Raw genomic sequence first — 20,323 nt, forward strand, 5'->3', positions numbered from 1 at the left:
CAAATTGCTGTCTGTGGTCACCACATTGCCTCTGCCCCATTGCTTTATTACCCAGGGCTCTTTTTGTGGGGGAACATATCAGGACACTGTTCCGGAACCTTTCAGAATTATATAAACCTGAACATTTGAGAATTTTGTTTTTCAGAGGTAGCTGTCACCAGCATAACAAAAGATGTATTATGTTGAAATCTATACCAACGATGCTTAATGTTAAAATCAAATGACAACATGCTTATTTATAAATACATATGTGTATCTAGGAGATTTGTCATTACTAGTTTGTGGAAAATTATAACCTGATTGTGTCCAACTCCTCCTGAGTGTGAGATGGGGAGGAGACCTGTTTCTACCTAGACCTCCTCCTCCTCAACTCTCTTGAATCATGTTGATGCCAGGGCTGTGGAGAGAACCAGTTCACAAACTGCAACAAAACCACAGTCACAGACTGGAGTTCTTATAGCTTAAACTATTCTAAGAAGACCCATGGAAAGAAACTGTTTTATATTAATAATACTAATATCATTAACAAATATTATTTAGTAAAATACTAACAGGCCAATAGGTTGGAAAAGTGAACTGTCAACCCTGTAAAAATTGCTTCTGATGTGAGTGGAGTGGGATCATGAAAAAGAATGCCAACTTAAACCATTCACTTTTTTAAAGGAAAGCATAGTGGGCTTATCCATCTGCACTTATGAGCTGAGTTTTCATATCAGAAACAGCACTCAGGCTTTTGATGTTTTTCATAATTTGGTAGGCAAGAAGTAGGACAGTAGCTCTTGGCTCTTAGGTAGAATGTTATTTAGTGTTCACATATAACTCATGAAATATTTCTATTAATAAGAAACTTTCTCTCACATAAACTTTGTCACTTAAGAATATCATTGGCTTCCTTCCTTAAGTAACTATATATTTTTTAAAAAGCTTTTTAATTACAGTTGAGTTTGAAAGTAGAATGCTCATATCAGTATGGAGGGTGGTTTTGAACTTAGGACACTGTATCCCCACTGATTTCCTATTTTACAAAAATAACATTTCATGCCAAATTTTGAGTTCTCTCAAAAATTCCCTCACTGATATAAGTGGTCGTTTCCCAAAAAATGAGCATGTGCCTTGCTGCCAAAAAGGGCTCAACATGGCAGGAATTTATTTGTTCACATACTCAGGCAGCCAAGGTCACAATATGCTCTGTATTCCTAACACTGGCTAATAACTTTGTGAAGCAGTGCCTTAGACCTTATTGAAAGTAGCTCTGTTTTTGTTTTTAGTAATTTCAGCGTATGAATGCTGATGTCAGTAGCTGCCATCCCATTTGTCTCATTGCTTTTACTGTCTCTGTAAAAGACTATTTTTTTCCATTTGGGCTTAAGTACCACCTGAAGAGAGAAGCCTTTTAAGGCCTGGGAGACTGGCCAGTGCCCTTTGTCCTTCTGTTCACCTACTAAAAGGTAGCATTGTTAACCTAATTCAGCGGGGCCCTGGCTCAGTATAAACACTGCTCAATAGAGCCAGAAAGACTAATTGAATTGTACAATACATCATTCTTCAGCAACAGTTTCAAGTGGATTGTACTTCATTTTCCAGAACACCATCCATTTTTTCCCCTCATTTAAGATTTTTAAATATAGCAAATATTTAACCACGGTAAACAAAATATTTGAACCCAATTCTCTTTCCCCGCTGAACTGTGAGCTACATGAGGACAGGGCCCTGCCTGTTGTGGTCTCCGCTGAGTGCCAGATGCCTGCTGTAGTGTCTGCCATGTATGTACCTGCATCTCTAGACCTCAGAATGAGGCATTATTTAGCCCTGTCAACTGTTATTTCCAGTCTGGTTAAAGAGTCAAAGGTTTCGGCTAATTCGCGGTGCCTCTTTGTGAGCTGGATTTGCAGAGACTGTAAACATCACTAACTCTAACTCTTTAACTTTGCGGGATCCCAAAGGATCATACAGCAGAACAGGCACCTCAAAAATAATTGCTTATAAGGGGAAAAAATAACTTTTGTTAGGGAAAAAAAAAATGATGCTTTTTTTTTTGCATCTCTATAAGAACATAGACTTCTGTATGAGCTTTACAGTAAAGAAAATAATACTGAATTTCATAAACATGTGTTTTTACTCAACCTACAATAGGCATACATTTCGTTATCACATGTACATATTGATAGATTTTGTGGTTGTATCTGCTTGTTGTACTCTCCTTTGTCCCATCCTTACCCACCAAGTGAATTTCTATTTATCTTTCTAGACCTTGATCCAGTGTCACCTGCTTTGCCAGGCCTGCCCTGGCTCCTAGCTCCCTTCTCCCCAGCACGGTTGATGTCTCCCTCCTTTAAGCTCCCAGTGGACCTCATCCATATTCCTTTTGTGGCAGATGACAGGCTACGTGCTACATGTATTTTTTGTTTTAATTATTTGTCTATTATATTCAACAGTGAATCTCATGAGGGTAGGGACTGTATCCTGTTTATCTTCATCAATATTCTTCTAGCCTAGAGTGTGGAACAGTGGATTTTCAGTTTTTTTAATAAGCAAAGTTGTTTGTTTTGTTTATGTTGAATTCCAGTCTTACTCCCAGTACTAGAGAGGTTTTGGTGGAAACTTTGTGGAGAGGTCCACGTCCTCAGTATCAGTGAATTGGTATGCAAAGATTCCCCCAAACTACCCACGGGTTATGCATTATTTAAGCTACTCCCTCTGTATCTCAGATGTGTTTCTTCTATTTATTTCTTTGGATGACAATGACATTTTAAAATCAACTTTCATACTCTTGATGTTTACTACCAGAAGTGGATATAGAGTTGGATGGATCTATTGGCCAAAGTCAGCCTAAGCTCAGAGCTGTTCTAATAAGAGCAACTCTTTTCTGCTTACGAAAGTGTGTGTTTGAGCCTATTTTCTATGCACACTGTTCTGCATATAATATCCTTTTTTCCCCTTTTTTGGGAGAGAGCCTTTTATTCCTTTTGAATTTTGTAGTATGTGCATGGTTTACCTATCTTTTTAAAGTGGCTACTTTATAAAAAGTGTTATAGACTATATATACATATATGTGCACATAGTTTTAGTTTTTAAAGTCAGCATTGTTGTTAAGAGTAGTAATGGTGCTTTGTGACCACCTAGAGGGGTGGGAGAGGGAGGGTGTGAGGGAGACGCAAGAGGGAGGGGATATGGGGATATATGTATGCCTATAGCTGATTCCCTTTGTTATAAAGCAGAAACCAACACACCACTGTAAAGCAATTATACTCCAATAAAGATGTTAAAAAAAAAAGTCTTAATGAATTTTTTTTTTTTTACTTTTTATTTTGAAATAATTATGGATTCATAGGAAGTTGCATAGGTAATATAATACAGAGAGGTCCTGTGTATCTTTTACCTACTTTCCCCACTGGTTATAACTTAAATACCTATAGTACAATTAAAAAAAAACAAACAGGAAATTGACATTGGTATACTGGCTCTGTATAGTTCCATGTCATTTTATCACGTGTAGATTTATGCAATCACATGATCAACATACAGAGTTAATGAATTCCTTTCAATGCCCAGGTTACTTTTACCAATTGTGTTTCTGGAAGAGAGAAAGAAAAGCCACACTTTATACTTATACGTTACACTATGGGCTTTTTCATTTGGCTGTGTTCAGAAGATGATGTTATTTTGATATTTAAGCTGTGGTTCCTGGTTGGAGGAGGTGTGGAAAGCCGGGTGATTCGCCAGAGCTGATGGAGCAGTTTCTTTTGTAGGTGTCTAAGCAGGCCAAAGAGTTTCTGGAGTACGTGTACGAAGAGCCCCTGATCGACATCCAGCAGGAGAACCCCATGCTGTACGGACACGCCGAGCCGCTGGCCACCGTGGTGCGCCTGCGGCAGCGGCTGAAATCGCTGCGAGCCTATTTGTTCAGCTGCCGGGCAGCGGTGGCCGAGGATCTGCGCCGCAGGTAAGAGTCATAAATGTCAGACGGCTCTGGTTTGTTTTTCTTTTCCCGCCCCAGGAGGGTGGTTAGAGGATCTCCAAGGGCCTTTACAACGTGGAGTATCTCGAATTCTGTGGCTCTCCCTCCGGGCTCATCTTTGGCTCTTTCCTCCGAGGGCCTCTATCCGGTTGAGCCAAACACAATGAAAATAATATCTCAGCGTAACTGAAGGCTTTTAACCCATGGATCGAGTTCCCACAATGGTGAAGACCTCTCTTTACCTGTAGGCTAACTTGAGATAGTATTCATGGGAGTGTCTTCATTGATCACTTATGTAGTGTTTTATATTTCCCTCAAGTTCAGTTCGTATTATCATCAGGAAAAAATAAGCATGTTTGAAATATTTCATAACTTAGAAACATTTTTTCAATGGGAAATTAGTAGGTGGTTATTCAAATCTTATTTTGCAGACAGAAGCGAACTTGGTAAATGATGCAGGCTGTAGAGCTGGAATTAAAATGCATTAAAAACCAACAACAACCACAAAACATGAAAAGGCCCAGGATTCTGCCTTTTCATGTTACATTGACATAGGCTGCTTATCCATAGCTTGGTTATCTCAGAGTTTATGGAACACACAAGTCCATACCAGGCTCAGATCCTCAACCTAAAAGTGAAGTTAAAATGTGCCTGCTCTCATCAAATTCCTTCTTTTACAGTTAGGTTTTATTGGCATTTAAATTCTCACCCTTGGCATATATGAACTAGCTTATACTTGAAATAATTGTTGATGGTGTTCATAAGTCCCTAAACATACCTTTTAATTTTTTTTTTAATAGAAATTTAAAGGCATACATTAGTCATGATTTTTGGAGGCAAGCCTATGTGAATAAGAACCTTTGGAAAGTGATATCATTTGCTATTTGAAATCCAATTAAGATCCAAAGAAACTGACAAAACCCCAGGCATCTGAAGAGATGTTTTGAAAAGAACTAAATGTAGATGGTAAGGGATACATAATATCTAGACAAGCTCTCATATAAAATAATAATGAAAAGGCAGCTGCCATAAAGCAAAATACTTCTCAGTGGTAGTCATTCTATTACCTAGTTGTTTTTCAGAAAGCGCTAGAAAGTGGTCAGGATTTACTCTTGTAAAGTCTAGACAAATCTTAATTTTAAAAGATCAAGGCTTTGCCTGAAAGGCAGTAAAATTATGTGTCTCAAACTAATTCACCAACTAAACTAGATACAAGATTTTTTACATTGAAAGTATGTTTGTTCTATTACTTTCAGTACCTTTTGGCTTTGCTCAGAGCTGGTTTTTCCTGTGCCTATATTTTTAAATGATATTAAAATCTACACATGGGAATCATGTTAGATACCTTTATGATATAATGTTTTGCTTTGGTTAAATATGTCAGATCTGGGCACACATTTAGAAATTAAATAGCAGATCCTCTCTTCATATGGATGACTAAGAATACCTATGCTGTTCCAGCAGTTTGGTGGTTTACCACCATGTACTGCGCCTTATGGCCAGACCACCAGGAAAGGAATGGAAGTTCCAGAAAAAAAGCATTCCTGGGGCTGTGAGAATGAAAATAGTAGTCTTTTTTTCCTTTTCCTTCATTTCTCTTTCCTGGACTTGTTCATGACCGTTATGTAGTGTAGTGCCTGGCACAAGGTGGGTATTCAGTAACTACTGAATGGATGGATGGAAGGAGGGATGCGTGATAGATGGATGTCTGTTACAGTGTCACTTCAGACCACTGAGCAGTGGCTAGTAGCCCAGTTTTGAGGAAGGAGTCATCTTCAAATTCTTCTTTTTCTTACTTCCTCGTGTCACTTAGCACAGTGTTTGACCTATCTGAAACTTTCAGAAATCGTTGAATGAATGAACAAATCAACTAAAGAACAAACCAAATCAGCCAAAAAAACATTTCTGTTTCTGGGAGAAGTCTCAAATCTTTCCTCTCCTATTCACTTCCAGTGCCCTCCCCTGGTTCAGTCTCAAGACTATTACAGTATCCTTCTAACTTTCTGTCTCACTTGGGTTTCTTTCCTCTCCAGTTGAACCTTCGCATCCGACAAATTATTAAAGCACAAGTATGGAATTAAAGATCTGCCCCAATCTAAGCCAGTATATTGTTCTGCTCTCTCAAACACTGCACTTCAAACACAAATAATTATTTAACTCTTCCCTCAGTGCATTCTGTTGTGGGAATTAAATGGGTTTTTACAACTGAAGGGCTTACAGTAGTGCTTGTACATAGTAAACACTCTACAGATACCATTATTATTAATACTGCTTTCTTATCCTAGACTGTTCTTGTCTCTAGCTTTTAAAATCTTTGTTAAAAGATTCCCCTTAAAAGCTACCCCTGAGGCTCTGTCTACTGGAATCAGGCCCCTTCTCCTGCTACTCACTATATCAGGAGAGGGGTGAGCAAGAGGAAGTGGGTTGGAAGGCCAGCCGGGCCCAGGGCCTGCGGTTCCTGGGTATGGTTCCTGGGTATGCGGTATGTACTCATCTAAGCGTTTGTTGCATAAAAATAGGTGGAGCAGGACGCTCCCTAAGGCTCCCTAAGAGCAAAGAATGAGGCAGTGATTCCTACAGAGCCCTAGAGGAGGTGATTGATTTTTTTTTTTTAATGTTATTTTAGTTTTTCTATATTTATATACTGTTAACATAATGTTTGGGGTTACCATGCTCTCCAACCTGGCACAGAGAAAAGTATACCAGTAGCAAGCAGTACTCATAACTTTGGGGGGAGGTGGCGAGTTAGAGGGAGGCTAGAAATCTTTTTGATTTATTTTGAAATATGACTATTTAGTGAAATATGTCTAAGAGATTTTTCTGGGATGTCCATACTTCTTATAGCTGGGCCATGCTTGCTAATTCCGCCTTCTTCAGTGTCTATAAAAATAACCATAGCTACAAAGAGGAACCATTGCCCACCTCATATGCTAAAATTCCTGTCACCAGAAGCCGTCTCTTGCCTATCAATCTTCTTTCACTTTTATATGGAATCTGACTTTTTAAAAACAAAATTAGCCAACAGTACTTTTAGCGATGATAAGCTTGTTCAAAAACAATACTTAAGGTTCCCTTTGTTTCACCTGCGGGTACCACATCTAGAGTGGGGTGGTTTAAACAGTGAGAAGGACCTGCTGGGCACAACTAACCATACGTATCATTGATAGAAGTTAAAAGAGGGAGGAGTTGATGAGCAACAGGGGAACAAAAATAGAGCAAGAGAATCCAGTTCTTATCTAGTCGTAAAAGGCATTCTCTCCCTGCCTGGTTTTTACCTCCATATAAAAGTTGTCATTAATCTCCAGCAAGTAGGCCCAACATGCTGAAGACCTGTCAGCGCCATATAAACAGAATAAAGCAAACTGTTAATATTGCTGTCATGAGGAAACTGGAAACAGACTGATTAATCGTATTGGCGCTCAACCGCCAGGGAGACAACTTCGGTCGTCGCCTTATTAGGGAAGTCACAGTTGGCTTTTAGGCCTATCATTACGATGACCGTCCGGTTTTTATCTTCACTGTTTTTGTTATTGTTGTTAAATGAACACCTTGTTCTTGAACCCATACTGCAAATCTTGACTGGCAGGGGTGATTAGTTTAGAAAAAGTCAGTATCTTCCATGAAATCTAAAATGTTTATAGTGCTGACCATTCACCGTTTCTGAGGACTCCCAGATGGCGAGCGACCCTGCTGGATTTATTCAAGGCCTATTTAACTTTTCAAGAGAAAAATTATTTACAGTGTCCACACGTAAAGGTGCATGAAGTACTCTGTGGAAGATCTTTGCACTGCCAGGACGCATCCGGCTCAGCAGCCATTAAGGACGTCTTCAGGAGAGACCCTAAGAGAAGCTGGGAACACAGGAATAGTGGGGTACGTGTGTAAATCAGAAGTCACAAAAGGGCACCTCGGGGCCAGATTTGGCCCTCAGACATGTTTTGTTTGGCCTTTCAGGAATGGCCCCCACCAGGTTTTAAAGTTGCAAAATAGTAGCTAACATTTAAATAATTAGGAGTTTTCATGCTCACACAAAATAAAACTCTCTGGTTTCTCTTAAGAAATCAGAAGCTCTGATTACACAGAAGCTTCCCTCATTCCTGGATGCAGCAATCAGCTTTACGTGCTGGACTCTGCACTTTCCCATAGTCTCTACCCCTCCTATCTTCTCCCCAAACCCACTGGCATTGGGTACATAATATGTTGCTGCCCTGCTTGTCTTATCCTCAGCCCACTTCATTTATTTATGATGGTACCTGGGCCCATGTGAGATAATTATGATTTAATCAATTAAAAAGTACTTTCCCGTAAATATCGATATATTATTTGCTCTTTACAACAGCCCTTCAGATGGGTTAGACAGATGGTATTTACAAAGAAGGGAAAGAACTGTGACTCTGAGATGCTGCGTGACTTGCCTGAGGTGACAGAGCTGGTAAGGAGCAGAGTCCACACATGGAACCGGGGTTTCCGATGCTCAAATTGCTGCTGCTTCCCCAGTGCATTTGCTGGTGGCCGTGACGTCCAGGAGTTTCTAGATTCTTCACAGGAAGGAACTGCTTTTATATCTCCTGAAGCCTTGATTGAGGTCATCTAGGAGAGTGTGAAGGAAGGCGGGGAGGTGGCAGACAGTAATGTCCCTTGAGTGGGAAGGTGCAATTGCTGACACAGGCACTCCTGTGCTCACTGCCAGCGCCAGCCTTGGAGAACAAGGCATGACAATTGGCTTAGCGCTAATGAGTGCATTTTTCGCTAGGTCTGTGTTTACCAAACCTTTCCATTCCATAGACCTGTAAATGTAGAGGTATCTGTAGGGTTGTCTTATCCATGTCCTTTGCTAAAACAAATAATCCACCTATTTTTCACCATCATTTCATAAAAGAACGTAGTAATGCTAAAAAAAAAAAAATAGGCAGACAGCAATGAAACAACTTTTTAAAGTCAAATAGATTTAAAATTCATTCTACTATGCTTTTTCTTTTCTCATTTTGCCTTGGATTGCTAAAAACATCACCAGACCAACACCAGCTGTTTGGACTAGCTTTTCAGAAATCCTGATTTAAGTCATATGTTCTGTTCTCTTCTGAGTGCTGAAGTGAAATCATCTAGTCCAAAGAAAGACATTATACAAATTAATTAGTGGATGCCTGAGTGTTTCCCATTCTCTGTCATTAACAAATGATTTGGGGATTGGGTGCCTGGTGAATCCAAAGTTCCTATTGTGATATGTATTTAACACTAGTTTCTCTCCAACACTAGTCGAGGCCAGTAAGCAATATTACGCCTATCCTTCCAGTTACTTAGAACACAATTGTGATGGTTCTGGGGGAACCTACTTGTTTATTAAGTTTAGTTCTTGGCTTAGACCATTCTGAACAATTTAACAGCTTGACTTGGGAATCTCTAGACAATACCAAACGTGATTCTTCTACCTTCTAAGTCACCTTTTCCTGTCTTTGGTCTCACATTTTATTTGAAATTATAATTATATCCAGAATTAGTTCTCACTGAAATATCAGCTTTACTGAACAGTGATAAATTTCTATCATAACAACAGCCATTTTTATTACCATTATTTATCCTGGGGAGTGCCAGAAAAAAAATGAGTGAGTGAGTGAGTGTGTGTGTGTGTGTGTGTGTGTGTGTATCCTGTCAGACTCTCCTTGCCTCCTCTTCCTTCAAGCAAAATTTAGCAGCTTGCTTAGCACTTAGAAACAGTCCCCAGAAATGTCACCTGATTCACCAAGATTCCCTGCCCATTCCTTCGTTTATTACCCCCAGGGAAAGCTGTCTGTCTGGCTAGTGAATTCACTGGACAGGAGGCTAAGTCCAAAGGGTGAAACCTCCTTTGGATGTCCACTAGCATCTCAAACTTAGTATGTCCAAAACTGAGCTAGTAGCCCCTCCTCCACTCCTGTAGCAAACTGCTCCTGCTGTAGGCCCCCCATCCGCCTACCACACCTCTACCCATACAGCTGTTCATGCCAAACACCTTTCTCCCACATTCCACACCCAACCTATCAGCAAGTCCTATCAGCTTCACCTTCAAAATATATCCACTCAAATCAAAATCACCACAGAATCATCACTTCCACTGCTACCACCTGGGTCCAAGCCACTGTCATTGTTCCCCTGGATTTTTGCGGTAACTGATCTCCCCCTTCAGTCTGTTCTTCCGGCTACAGCTATAGTTAATGTGTACATTAGATGATATCACCTCTGATTCAAACTATCTAATAGCGTCACCTCTCAATCCAAGTAAAAGCCAAGGACGTATAAGCCTGGTTCCCCATCACCTCTCTGCCCTCATCTCCCAGTACGTTCCCCCTCCTTTACTCTGTTCCAGTCATACCAGCCTTGTTTTGCTCCTCGAGCACACCAAGCAGGCTCCCATGTGAGTCTCTATGCTCATTTTCGTCTTCCCCAGATACTTCTGTAGCTGGCTTCCTTACCTCCTTTAGATCTGTATGCAGCTGTCACGTTACTGAAGCATCCTTGACCACTTTATTTAAAATTTTTGCACACACTGCCCGCCCCGCCGCCCCACACTTTCTCTCTTCGTTCTCTGCTTATTACCACATAACGTGGTGTTTGATTTTTGTCTGTCTCCCTCTCTGGTGCCATTGTGTATGGCTATGGCGGTCGTGCTTGGCTCAGCCTGTGCAGCCGTGTGCAGAGGCCCTGCTCTCTCCACTAGAATGTAAACGACAGAAGCTCATGGCTTTTTATCTGTTTTGCTCACTGCTCTATCCCCAGGGCCTAGAACCATACCTGACATATAGTGGGGGCAAATAAATATTTGGTGAACAAATTAATTAAATAAAGTACTATTACCGACATTCTGCCCACTTAATTGGGTCAAACAGTTTTTTCATATTACAAAAAAATACTGTTCATCATAGAAAACAAAAATAAGAAAGTCATCCATTATCTTACCACTTTGGTGCATATCCTTTCATACTGCTTCCTCTGCAGATTATTTTTTCCCTAAAAAATGGTTTTATACTGTACATACCACTTTTAACCCAATCCTTTCACTTAGTATATCGTGAACATCTTTTTATGCTGGTAAATATTTGTCTAAAGCATCATGAATCACTGAGTGAAAATGGTGTTTTGATGCATGAGCATACTGATATACCCTTGATCTGGGAAGAAGTAAATGAGGATAGTATTCAATGTACCCAACAAAAGATTGCCTGAGCTGGGAGATATCATAGCAACACTTCCTCTTTTCCCTACCTCCCAATAAGTCAGACATATTAGGTGGAGGGGTTGTCTGTTACAGAGAAAAGATTTCATGCCCTTGTGACTCGAATACACTTAATGTAGGAGGCTAGCTTATTGAGAGCCTATCTCATTGGGCAGCCTCGTTCTTAAAACACAATCTACACAGACTTGATTTGCTGTGTCTCTGAACTGCAAATGAGGAATGTCTTATAACCAGAATCTAAGATCCAAATGTGCCATTGATTATTAACCAAAGTCTGGTTAATATTGGCTTTTAGAAGAATAAGCCCATTTTAGCCACAATATTATCACTAAATTAGTCTCATTAAAGACCAGCGGTTATTAGCACTTCAGGCAAATAGATAGCACTTCTTTAAGCTCAGTAAATGAACACAGCTCTTTATGTTCTCTGTAAGACTTAATATTAGCCAGACTTTGTAGCTAGTTTTCAAGTTAGCTAATTAAAAGTGTCATTGGGGCTTTACTCTCAACAGATTAGCTGCATGAATCTATCAGGACTCAAACTACTAAAACACAGGATGTTATTTTGATAGTTTTTGAAAGCAACCGTTCTCAGTCTCCTTCAAGAATTCCTTTTCCCTCGGATGACTTCTAGAACTAAGGTTTTCAAGTCGTCTAACCTCCTGATCTCCTGATAGCCCCTCCCCCTTCCTTCATTTTCTCCAGAGATCTTATTCAGCAAATTTTATAAATATGTATGCTGATACCAACACTCTAAAAAGGAGTTATAGACTATCCGCAAAAGTGTCATTCAAAGCTAAACAGATTGATAAACTTTGAAAAAGGAGCTCTGGCAAGTTATATATTAATTTTACTGTAATATACATGTAGCTTTTTATTTACCAAGAAATCCTTCAGAAAGTTAGAAAGTGTTTTAACTTATTCTAAGATTAAATGAAATCTATAAATTATCTAAAATCATTTTCTAAGAGACAACAAAAAAATAAAACTCATGGCAGGAAAAGTGTTGTATTCTTGGCACCACTGAATGGCAGGAAAAGTGTTGTATTCTTGGCACCACTGAATACCGTAAGAATTTGAGCTAGGATCTATAATGTGATATAATCTGTCACTTTTATAATCAGACCCCAGAATAATCACAACCCAAATTACTTCCCAAGTATTTCTACTCCAGGCTTTAGATTGTTGCTAAGAAACTTAAGCACAATTTCTGAAAGAGCCGGTAAGAGACCCTTATTTCCCATACCTATCTTCCAAGATATAATATCTGATGCAATCTTGCCACTTTTTCAGCCAATGAGATTAGCAAAATGAGGTATCTGCTGAAATGATTGAAGCTTGTTTCTTCCACATGGGTTGCTATCGCAATATCTGCCTTTGATTTAAAATTGTTTTTCCATTAGCTGGGAGCATGGTTGGACATACGAGTCCTGTCCACATCCAGTCTAATGTAACTATTTCAGGAAGTGTTTTCAGCTCATATCAAGAACACCAAATTGCATCTCCCTAGGGATGCTTCACAGAGCTTTTTGCTGATTTCAGTGTGGGTGCGTGTGCCCTCCAAAGGAAAGATACCGCAGCCCTCTCAATTCCGTACAGATTACCTAACCTGGAGCACACATTCTTGGAGAACACAGTAATATTTCATAAATAAATGGTTTTCCTTTCTAAATTATTCCTTATGCACTTCTACCTGTATTCTTCCTTTAGACCCTTATGATTTAGAATCAAAATTGGAGCTTTTCCTTTGGTGTTATCTTTTTTATTGTGTGTGTGTGTGTGTGTGTGTGTGTAAGAGAGAGAGACAGAGACACACGACACACAGGAAGGGAGGGAGATGAGTCTTTTCTTTAAAGCCTGTCTATTACACGTGCTGAGATATTTTCATTCAGACTTTTTTCATTTTAATCATTGGGTTTTTTAATGCCAGTTATGCAGCTCTAATAACTGAGCTTCAGGGAAATGACGATATTACTAAATCTATCAAAATCCTGCAAAGGGTGTGCCTGACTTAGTCCCTTTTCTCTCATGAGCATCAGGGCTTGGTGGGAACTGAGTTGAAGTCCCCAGAAATTAGTCAAGTTAAATGAGTCTTGATGTATTTGACTCAGTGTCCTGGTCCAAAATAGAAGAGGACCCCCTACCTGTTTTATATAGACTACTGCCTTTGATTTCATAGGCCATTATTTCTGCATTTTTAACCCCAAGTACCAGCTGTGTAATATAAGCGATATGAATCATATATGACCTTTTTCCCTTTTGATTTTCATCTTTTCTTACTTTTCTCATTGGAACAATCTATAAATGAAGCCTAAGTTACCTTCTCAGTATGTCAGGAAATCCTAAAGGTGATAAAATAGAAAATGTTGACACTAGAAACAGTTGTGCTAGTTGGTTTCCATGATCCTTTAGCAGGTTTCTTCATTGTTCTTTGGTATCAGAGAACTTGACAGTGCCACCTGCCAGCGATGCAGTTTCCCTTGATGGGTGAGTGAAGTGTGGAGCTGACTCTCCTTATCACGTTTGTCCTCTGGCTTTGGCGTTAGGGCCAACCAGAAGAAGTTGCATTGGCATGAGCAGGGCTGTCCTTGTGGTTGGCCTGCTGGGGAAATGCTGTCAGACCTGATGATGAATAGGCCTACAGTACAGTGAGGTCACTTACTGCATAGAGAACCCCTAAACACAGCCGCCTCACCAGAAACAAAAGGCAGCACCATCCTGCAGCAAAGAGGCCATTTACCAAAGGATTGCCAAGTCAGACAACTGTAGCTGTAATCTGTAGCTTTCCGTACCTAACATGCTGAAGTTTGGAGGGAACATTGGAGAAATTAGTAGTTACCTTTTACGTAACATTTTAGTAGAAACTTGAAGCATTTCAATTAAGAAAATGCAGAGTGTGTGTATAGGCACATGCTCCCTCACACACACAAATGTGTATTTGGAAGAGCTCCTAGCTGGGTCCACATCCCATTTCCTCTAGGCCTTTACTAGCTCAGGCGCTGTCATTTTCCTTACTTTTCTATCTGCAGCTTTGGCTTCTGTACTAGCTTCTTCATTTTAGCATATAGATATGCCCAAGTGGCTCCCATCTCTAAGAAAAGAATCCTTTCTTAGTCCTGCATCCTTCTGTAGCTATGGCCTAGTTTCTCTCCTTTAAAGTTAGTTTCTTAAAAGAATATTCCACGGTCCTTCACCCCTCTGCAGTCTGGCGTCCCTCTTCCTCCTGGATACTGTTCTAAGGTCACTAATGAATTCCCCTTTGCCAAAACCAGCAGGCACCTTTCAGGCCTCGTGAGAGTCTTCCCCGGATTATGTGACCTCTCCTCTGCCTCTGATGCCGTTGACCCTCTTTGTCCTTGAAATTCTCTCCTTCCTTGGCTTCCTGGATGCTGGCTCTTCCGCTTTTTCTCCTATCAAACTGCTTCTTCCCAGCTTTCTTCCCGTGGCGTGGCCGTTCCTTTAATAGTATTGTTTTGCCAGTGTCCAGTCTTTTCTGTTGCACTAATGTGTACTATCTCGGGCTCTTCCTCATTTTCATGTCTTCACCTGTAGGCACACAGCTCTCCTCCCTGGACTCACAGATGACTCCACTTGGACATTCCACACCTCTGCCCCGACAGCTGAGCTACCCTTTCTTCCCAAAGGTGACTCCTCTTCTTTATTCCCTGTGTTAGTAGATGGAACTTTCATTTACCTACTGGCCCAGCTGGAAAACCATGAGCAGTGCCAGGCTCCTTCCCGGCCTCCGTTTCCTGTTAGTCTTCATGACCTGTGGATTGTTGGAGAAATCTGTCTGTGGTAGGCCATTTCTCTCCAACCCCAGGGCAACCATTTAAATTCTGTTCAGGCCCCCGTCATTTCTCACCTAGTTTATCTCCAGAATTATCCATCTCTTCAGTCTCTTCCCCCTTCTGCTGTCAATGATCTTTTAAAGGCACAAATCTAATGCTGTCCCTTCTCTTGCTTGAGGCACTCATCTCTTTGCGGGTAGGCTCTTCTCTAGGCGTCTAAGCCCTCGCATGTCTGGCTACACCCTAACTTTCTGAGCTCACGCCCTGCAGTCCCCCCAGCCCCCAGCATGGACACATATACACATATATACGCATACAGAGCCTGTTCCCTGAAAGAATTATGTTCGTCCTGGCCTCTCTGCTCTTACCCATGCTTCACCCTCTACCTGTAATATCCATTCTTCCACTCCTTCAAATGGATTCTGACCTGTCGGTTCTCTGAGGCCTTTCTTGAACAGGTGTCCTACAGGCTCCCCTCAGCCCTGCACTCCACGCTAGAGCTGGAGCTGTCTGTTTACTTGTCTGTTTATCTCACTTGTCTGTATGTATTGGAAAAAGAACTGTGTCTTCTCCAAATTTTCTGTCACATACATACCCAGCATCCGCTCATTGCAATGAAAATGTGTGCTGATTTTAGGTTCTGATTTTAGGTTCTTAGCCATAGTGACCAGTCACAGAGGTCGTAAGACTGGACTTCATTTGCATTAAATTCCTGGGCCATATGGTGATCACAAGTTGTGTTTTCTGACCAAAAAATGCAAATAATCATTCATCCTTTATTGAATACATTAATAGTAAAATTATAAAATTAGTGCTGCCATGGCTCTCAAGGGGGTGCCAAACCTTGCCTCCCAGACGTGAGCGGCTCCCCTAGCAGTGCCTGAAGTGGCTGCAGGTTCATCTCTGGTCCCGTGCAGCGCCCTATCCTCTCCTAGTCAGATCTGCCGGAGGCAGCTTAATGCTACCCAAGCACACCGCGGCCTCCGGGTTCTCCACAATCCCTTCCACAACTGACCCCTGGGAGGCCCTGCTTGTTCCATCCATTTCCTAAAGAGCTCCTGTCACACAGGCCAGGTACAAAGCCAGCTCCTTGTACACCAAAGCCACAGTGGGGGAAGCCCTGGGCATCACCCAGATGGGATGTTGCCTGTGCTTTTCGGGGCTTGGCTTTTATGTCATTATTTGCCCTGCACTTCCCCTGTGGACATCAGCCTAAAGAAGATATTCAGAGAAAGGCAAACACTGTATGATATCACTTACATGTGGAATCTAAAAAAATACAACAAACTAGGGAGTATAACAAAAAAGAAGCAGACTCACAGATACAGAGAACAAACTAGTAGTTACCAGCGGTGGAGGGCGGACACAATATAGGGTGGGCATAGGAGGTATAAGCTAGTAAGTGTAAGATAGGCTACAAGGATGTGTTGTACAACACGGGGAATATAACCAGTATTTTGTAATAACTGTAAATGGACTGAAACCGTTAAAAAAAAATTTTGTAATTTAAAAAAGAAAATTAAAGAAAAGATATTCCGAGAATGTCTTGCCAATTCAGTCTGCCTTGACGGCGCCAGCAATGAAAAAGAGGAACAAACTGACGGGGTTATCTGGCCCCGCCTTTGAAATCCTTTCCTCCTCTAAGCAGAAGAGCAAGTCCCTACCTCTAAATAACTGCAACAGATCTTTTCCTTCTTTTATTTACATTAAAAAGCATCCCTGTAAGAGACACATTTTAATGCTGCTCAGTCTTCCCTCTCAGGAAATTTATTCTCATATTTGACTTCAATGCTTTCTTGATATAATTTCCATCCTCAGAGAGAAGAAAAGCTGATTGGCAATATCTGTCTTAAAAGTCTGCATTTTTATGGCCACCACTAAATCTCCTGGACACAACATCTTCTCCAAACACAACAAGCTCAGTTCCTTTATCTTTTCTGCATATATTGCATTTTCCAGTTCTTTGTGTCGTTAGGCTGACCTCTTGTAAATTATAGTATTAGACACTGAAGAGTGCCAGAGAGGAGACAACAGATACGGTGCTTCTGGAGGGGCTTAGAATCGCTTCCAGAGGGGAAGAGAAAATAAATATGTGAAATATATTGACACACAGAAACACAACATACACAGCTCACTTTAGCTGTGTAAATAATGTTTAAGGAGTATTAGAGATTACTGTGTCCAGAGTTGGCCGGTTATTGTGAGAAGAGTAATGAACAGTGTTTGGAGGCAAAGGGGACCCAGCCTAGAGAGGAGAAATTGGAAATTCTCTTTGCTGCTCATCAATTGTGTTCACTGAACATACCCGTCTCCAGCCCTTAGCACAGCACCTGGCTCATTTTAGGCACGCAGTAGTGTCTGTTGACTGGATAACCAACTGACTGGCTGTAGTACTCTAGTAAGTGTATACCAGTATGATTCCATTTGTAAATTTGCAATTAATTCTTATATCCTGTACACTCTCAGTCGTGGAAGTTTTAGGATTTTAGACAAGAACTTTAAGTAGCAAACATTAACGATATGCTACCCTGCATTTGTCCCTGCTAGAGTTCATTTCAGTCACCTTCCTTCTAACTTTTTCTCCAGCTGACCTACGTGTGTATAAACCAATGGAAAAGGCAGGAGCTCATCTTGAAATGATTTTCCAGCCTGCTTGTTTAGTTCAGTCCGTCTGTTTCTCAGCCCTGCTGCCACATTGCCTTCATTTTACTTTACTTAAGGGATTTCATTATGAGGCAATTGCCTCTGAAAAAGGTTATTCCTCCCATTCAACCACACTTAAACATCCTCTGTCCCCATAGTAGATTATCATACTTTGCTATCCTAGTGACCTCCACTGAAAGACTATGTGCTAGGTTTGCTTTTCTGCACATGATGTTTGGGTCTCAAGTCATCTTGCAAATACTGATATATATTTTAAAATCTATAAATGCAATCTCGTATTCTGGATTGGATCCTTGAACAGAAAAAGGACATTAGTGAAACAACTGGTGAAATCTGAATAAGGTCTCATTTACATAATAGTTCATTTCTTAGTTTTGATCAATGCACCATGGTTGTGTAAGGTGTTACCATTAGGGGAAGCCAGGTGAAGGGTATAAGGGCACAAACATTTCACAAAAAGAGGAAATGTTAGGAACTCAGGTAGACGTGAACATCCTGGTTATTTTCAAAACAATTTTTCAAGCATGAGAAAAATTGCAGACTACCAAAATGTACTTCAGATAATTCTAGGCTTTGTAAGGTTAAAAAAAAGTAAAAACAACCCCTGTTCACACTCAGCCCCGCTTCTGTTCATTTTCCTCCGAGGTCCGCTCCCTCCGTTCCCACTGCTTCAGCTGTCCCCTCTGTGCTGCTGTCAGAAGTGCCCCTGGCTCTTCCACATCTCTCAGCCCCACATCCGCAAGGGCCACGCCTGTCCTCCACACAAGCACTTGATATTCAGCGCAATTAAATCTCAATGCTTTTTCCCCTCCCCCAGCAGCCTGCCCTGTGTTGGCCAATGACATCACCATCCTGTCACCCAAGCTAGGACTTCAGAGTCGCCTTCAATTCCAAATGTTGTCAACTCTTCCAGAAGTTCTCCTGTGTCTACACACTCACCCCTTTCGCTTTCACCTTGTGGTTACCCTGGAAGAGCCCCTGGGGTACGTGGTCAGGACTGTCCCTGCCTGCAGTCTCTCCACCCTCTCAGCTGCCTTCCGGAAGTGGGCATGACCAAACGCGTCAGTGTTACTTTCCTTCTTTTAAAAAGCACCAATGGCTCTATATTGCTGCTGGCCTGAACAGCAGTAAACACCTACCTGGAAGAGAGATGTATTATGTAGCTATATTAGATGGTCAGCTCAAACCCACCTCCCTCCTTCCTCCACCTTCATCTCCTGGAAAGTAGAAGAAGCACAGGCCTTTGGAGTCAGAAAGTCCTGGCCTTGCATCCCAGCTTGTGACCCTGGGCAAATTAGTTTTTGCCTCTGAGCCTCAGTTCCCTCTCACATAAAATGGAGGTTGTACTTACCATGCGGGGTTGTTGCGAGAATTAAATGATGTACGTTGAGGGCCACACCTGAAGCAGACTTCTCTTGTTGTTAATCCTGTAGGGGGTCATGAGGAATAGGCCTCTTGATCATCTCTGTCATACGTGTGTGTTATTGAAAATGGAAGTTGGTTATGTCTCATGGTCCCTCCTGGGACCGCAGTCTACCTTCTACAATAGGGGGCCTCTTTGTAGGGAAGCTTCATCCCACATGGAGGGATTGAGCACTTTCCCAACACCCTCCCCACCTGGGCTGGGACTGTGTGCTGCTACCTGCTGCAGGTGCGGCCCCAAACCATTAGAGTTGAAGGGAGCCTAGCCTTAGGAACTGAATTTTATTCCCCAGAGTATAAGGGCCGTGTCACTCACTTGGTCTGTTCTCACTCTTGTGGATGAAACAGGAATTTTCAGCCGAAATCTTCAGAGCCTATCATATATTTATCAGGGGTGTTCCAAACTAGAATATGCCTGTCCCAGACCTCCATGGGCGATGAACTTCACCTAATTGGTTCAGTGCCCTTTTTTCAGTGGCCTAGTACAGTAGCTGGCACACAGTTGTGCTTAATCAGAATTGGATGGCTAGATAGATGAATGGAAGGATAAAGGACTTAATCTCTAGGATTTGTCCAGTAATGCATACTTAATTGAAAGACTGAATAATGAATTCCCCAACAAGCGACAAGTTAGGCCAGTGGTTCTAAACCTTGGCTGCACTAATCACCACGAGAGTTTTTGTTTTAAGACTGATTTCTGGGTTCTACCCATACTTATGCCCTATGATTTTCAAGAGCTTCCCAAGTGATTCTAATAGACGGCCAAGGTTGGGACCTACCATGCTAGACCAATCTAAAACTATGTACCCTGTGCATATAACTCCTATTTTCATGTTACCATGTTGTGTTGTAATTATCAGTTTATGTATCTTTCCCTAGCTTGACTTTATGCTCCTTGATATGCTCTGATATGCTCAGATACTGGGACTGTCTCATTCATAATTGTCTTCCTAGTGCCTGGCACAGTGCTTGGCATGTAGCAGATAGTCAAAAATGTTCATTGAGTTGGTGGCTTCTTTCATTTAGGTGGTACTATGCAATTTCCTTGTATCCTAAGACAAAGAGAAAATGCTAGCACCATGCGTTTTGTTTTGTGTATGCGTGTGTGTGTGTGTGTGTGTGTGGTGTTTTCTAACCATCTATGCTTCGGTACCTGTTTGCTTGTCCCTAATAGATTTGTTTTTCCTGTTCACGCACTGTCATTTATCCAGATGCTATGAATTGACAGCAACCAAAGATATTAGACTTTGTCAGGGAGTCTCAATTTGAAATATTTTGT

General features: G+C 41.2%; 1 protein-coding gene across 11 annotated transcripts in view; it reads left to right on the forward strand.

Annotated features, from left to right (window-relative positions):
- The window catches only part of PLEKHM3 (pleckstrin homology domain containing M3), a 190,999-nt gene that overhangs the window by 82,360 nt on the left and 88,316 nt on the right, over positions 1-20,323 (forward strand). For 10 of the 11 annotated variants that reach the window (XM_082396362.1, XM_082396361.1, XM_082396360.1 and 7 more), the window contains one exon: positions 3,750-3,943. In XM_082396362.1, coding sequence (XP_082252488.1) covers positions 3,750-3,943 — 194 coding nt within the window. Of the gene's footprint in view, positions 1-3,749; positions 3,944-14,719; positions 16,425-20,323 lie in introns of those variants that run through there. The other variant, XM_082396364.1, reaches the window with a different exon arrangement.

The sequence above is a fragment of the Balaenoptera borealis genome, assembly GCF_965194805.1.
Source record: "Balaenoptera borealis genome assembly, chromosome: 6".
Classification (NCBI taxonomy): domain Eukaryota; kingdom Metazoa; phylum Chordata; class Mammalia; order Artiodactyla; family Balaenopteridae; genus Balaenoptera; species Balaenoptera borealis.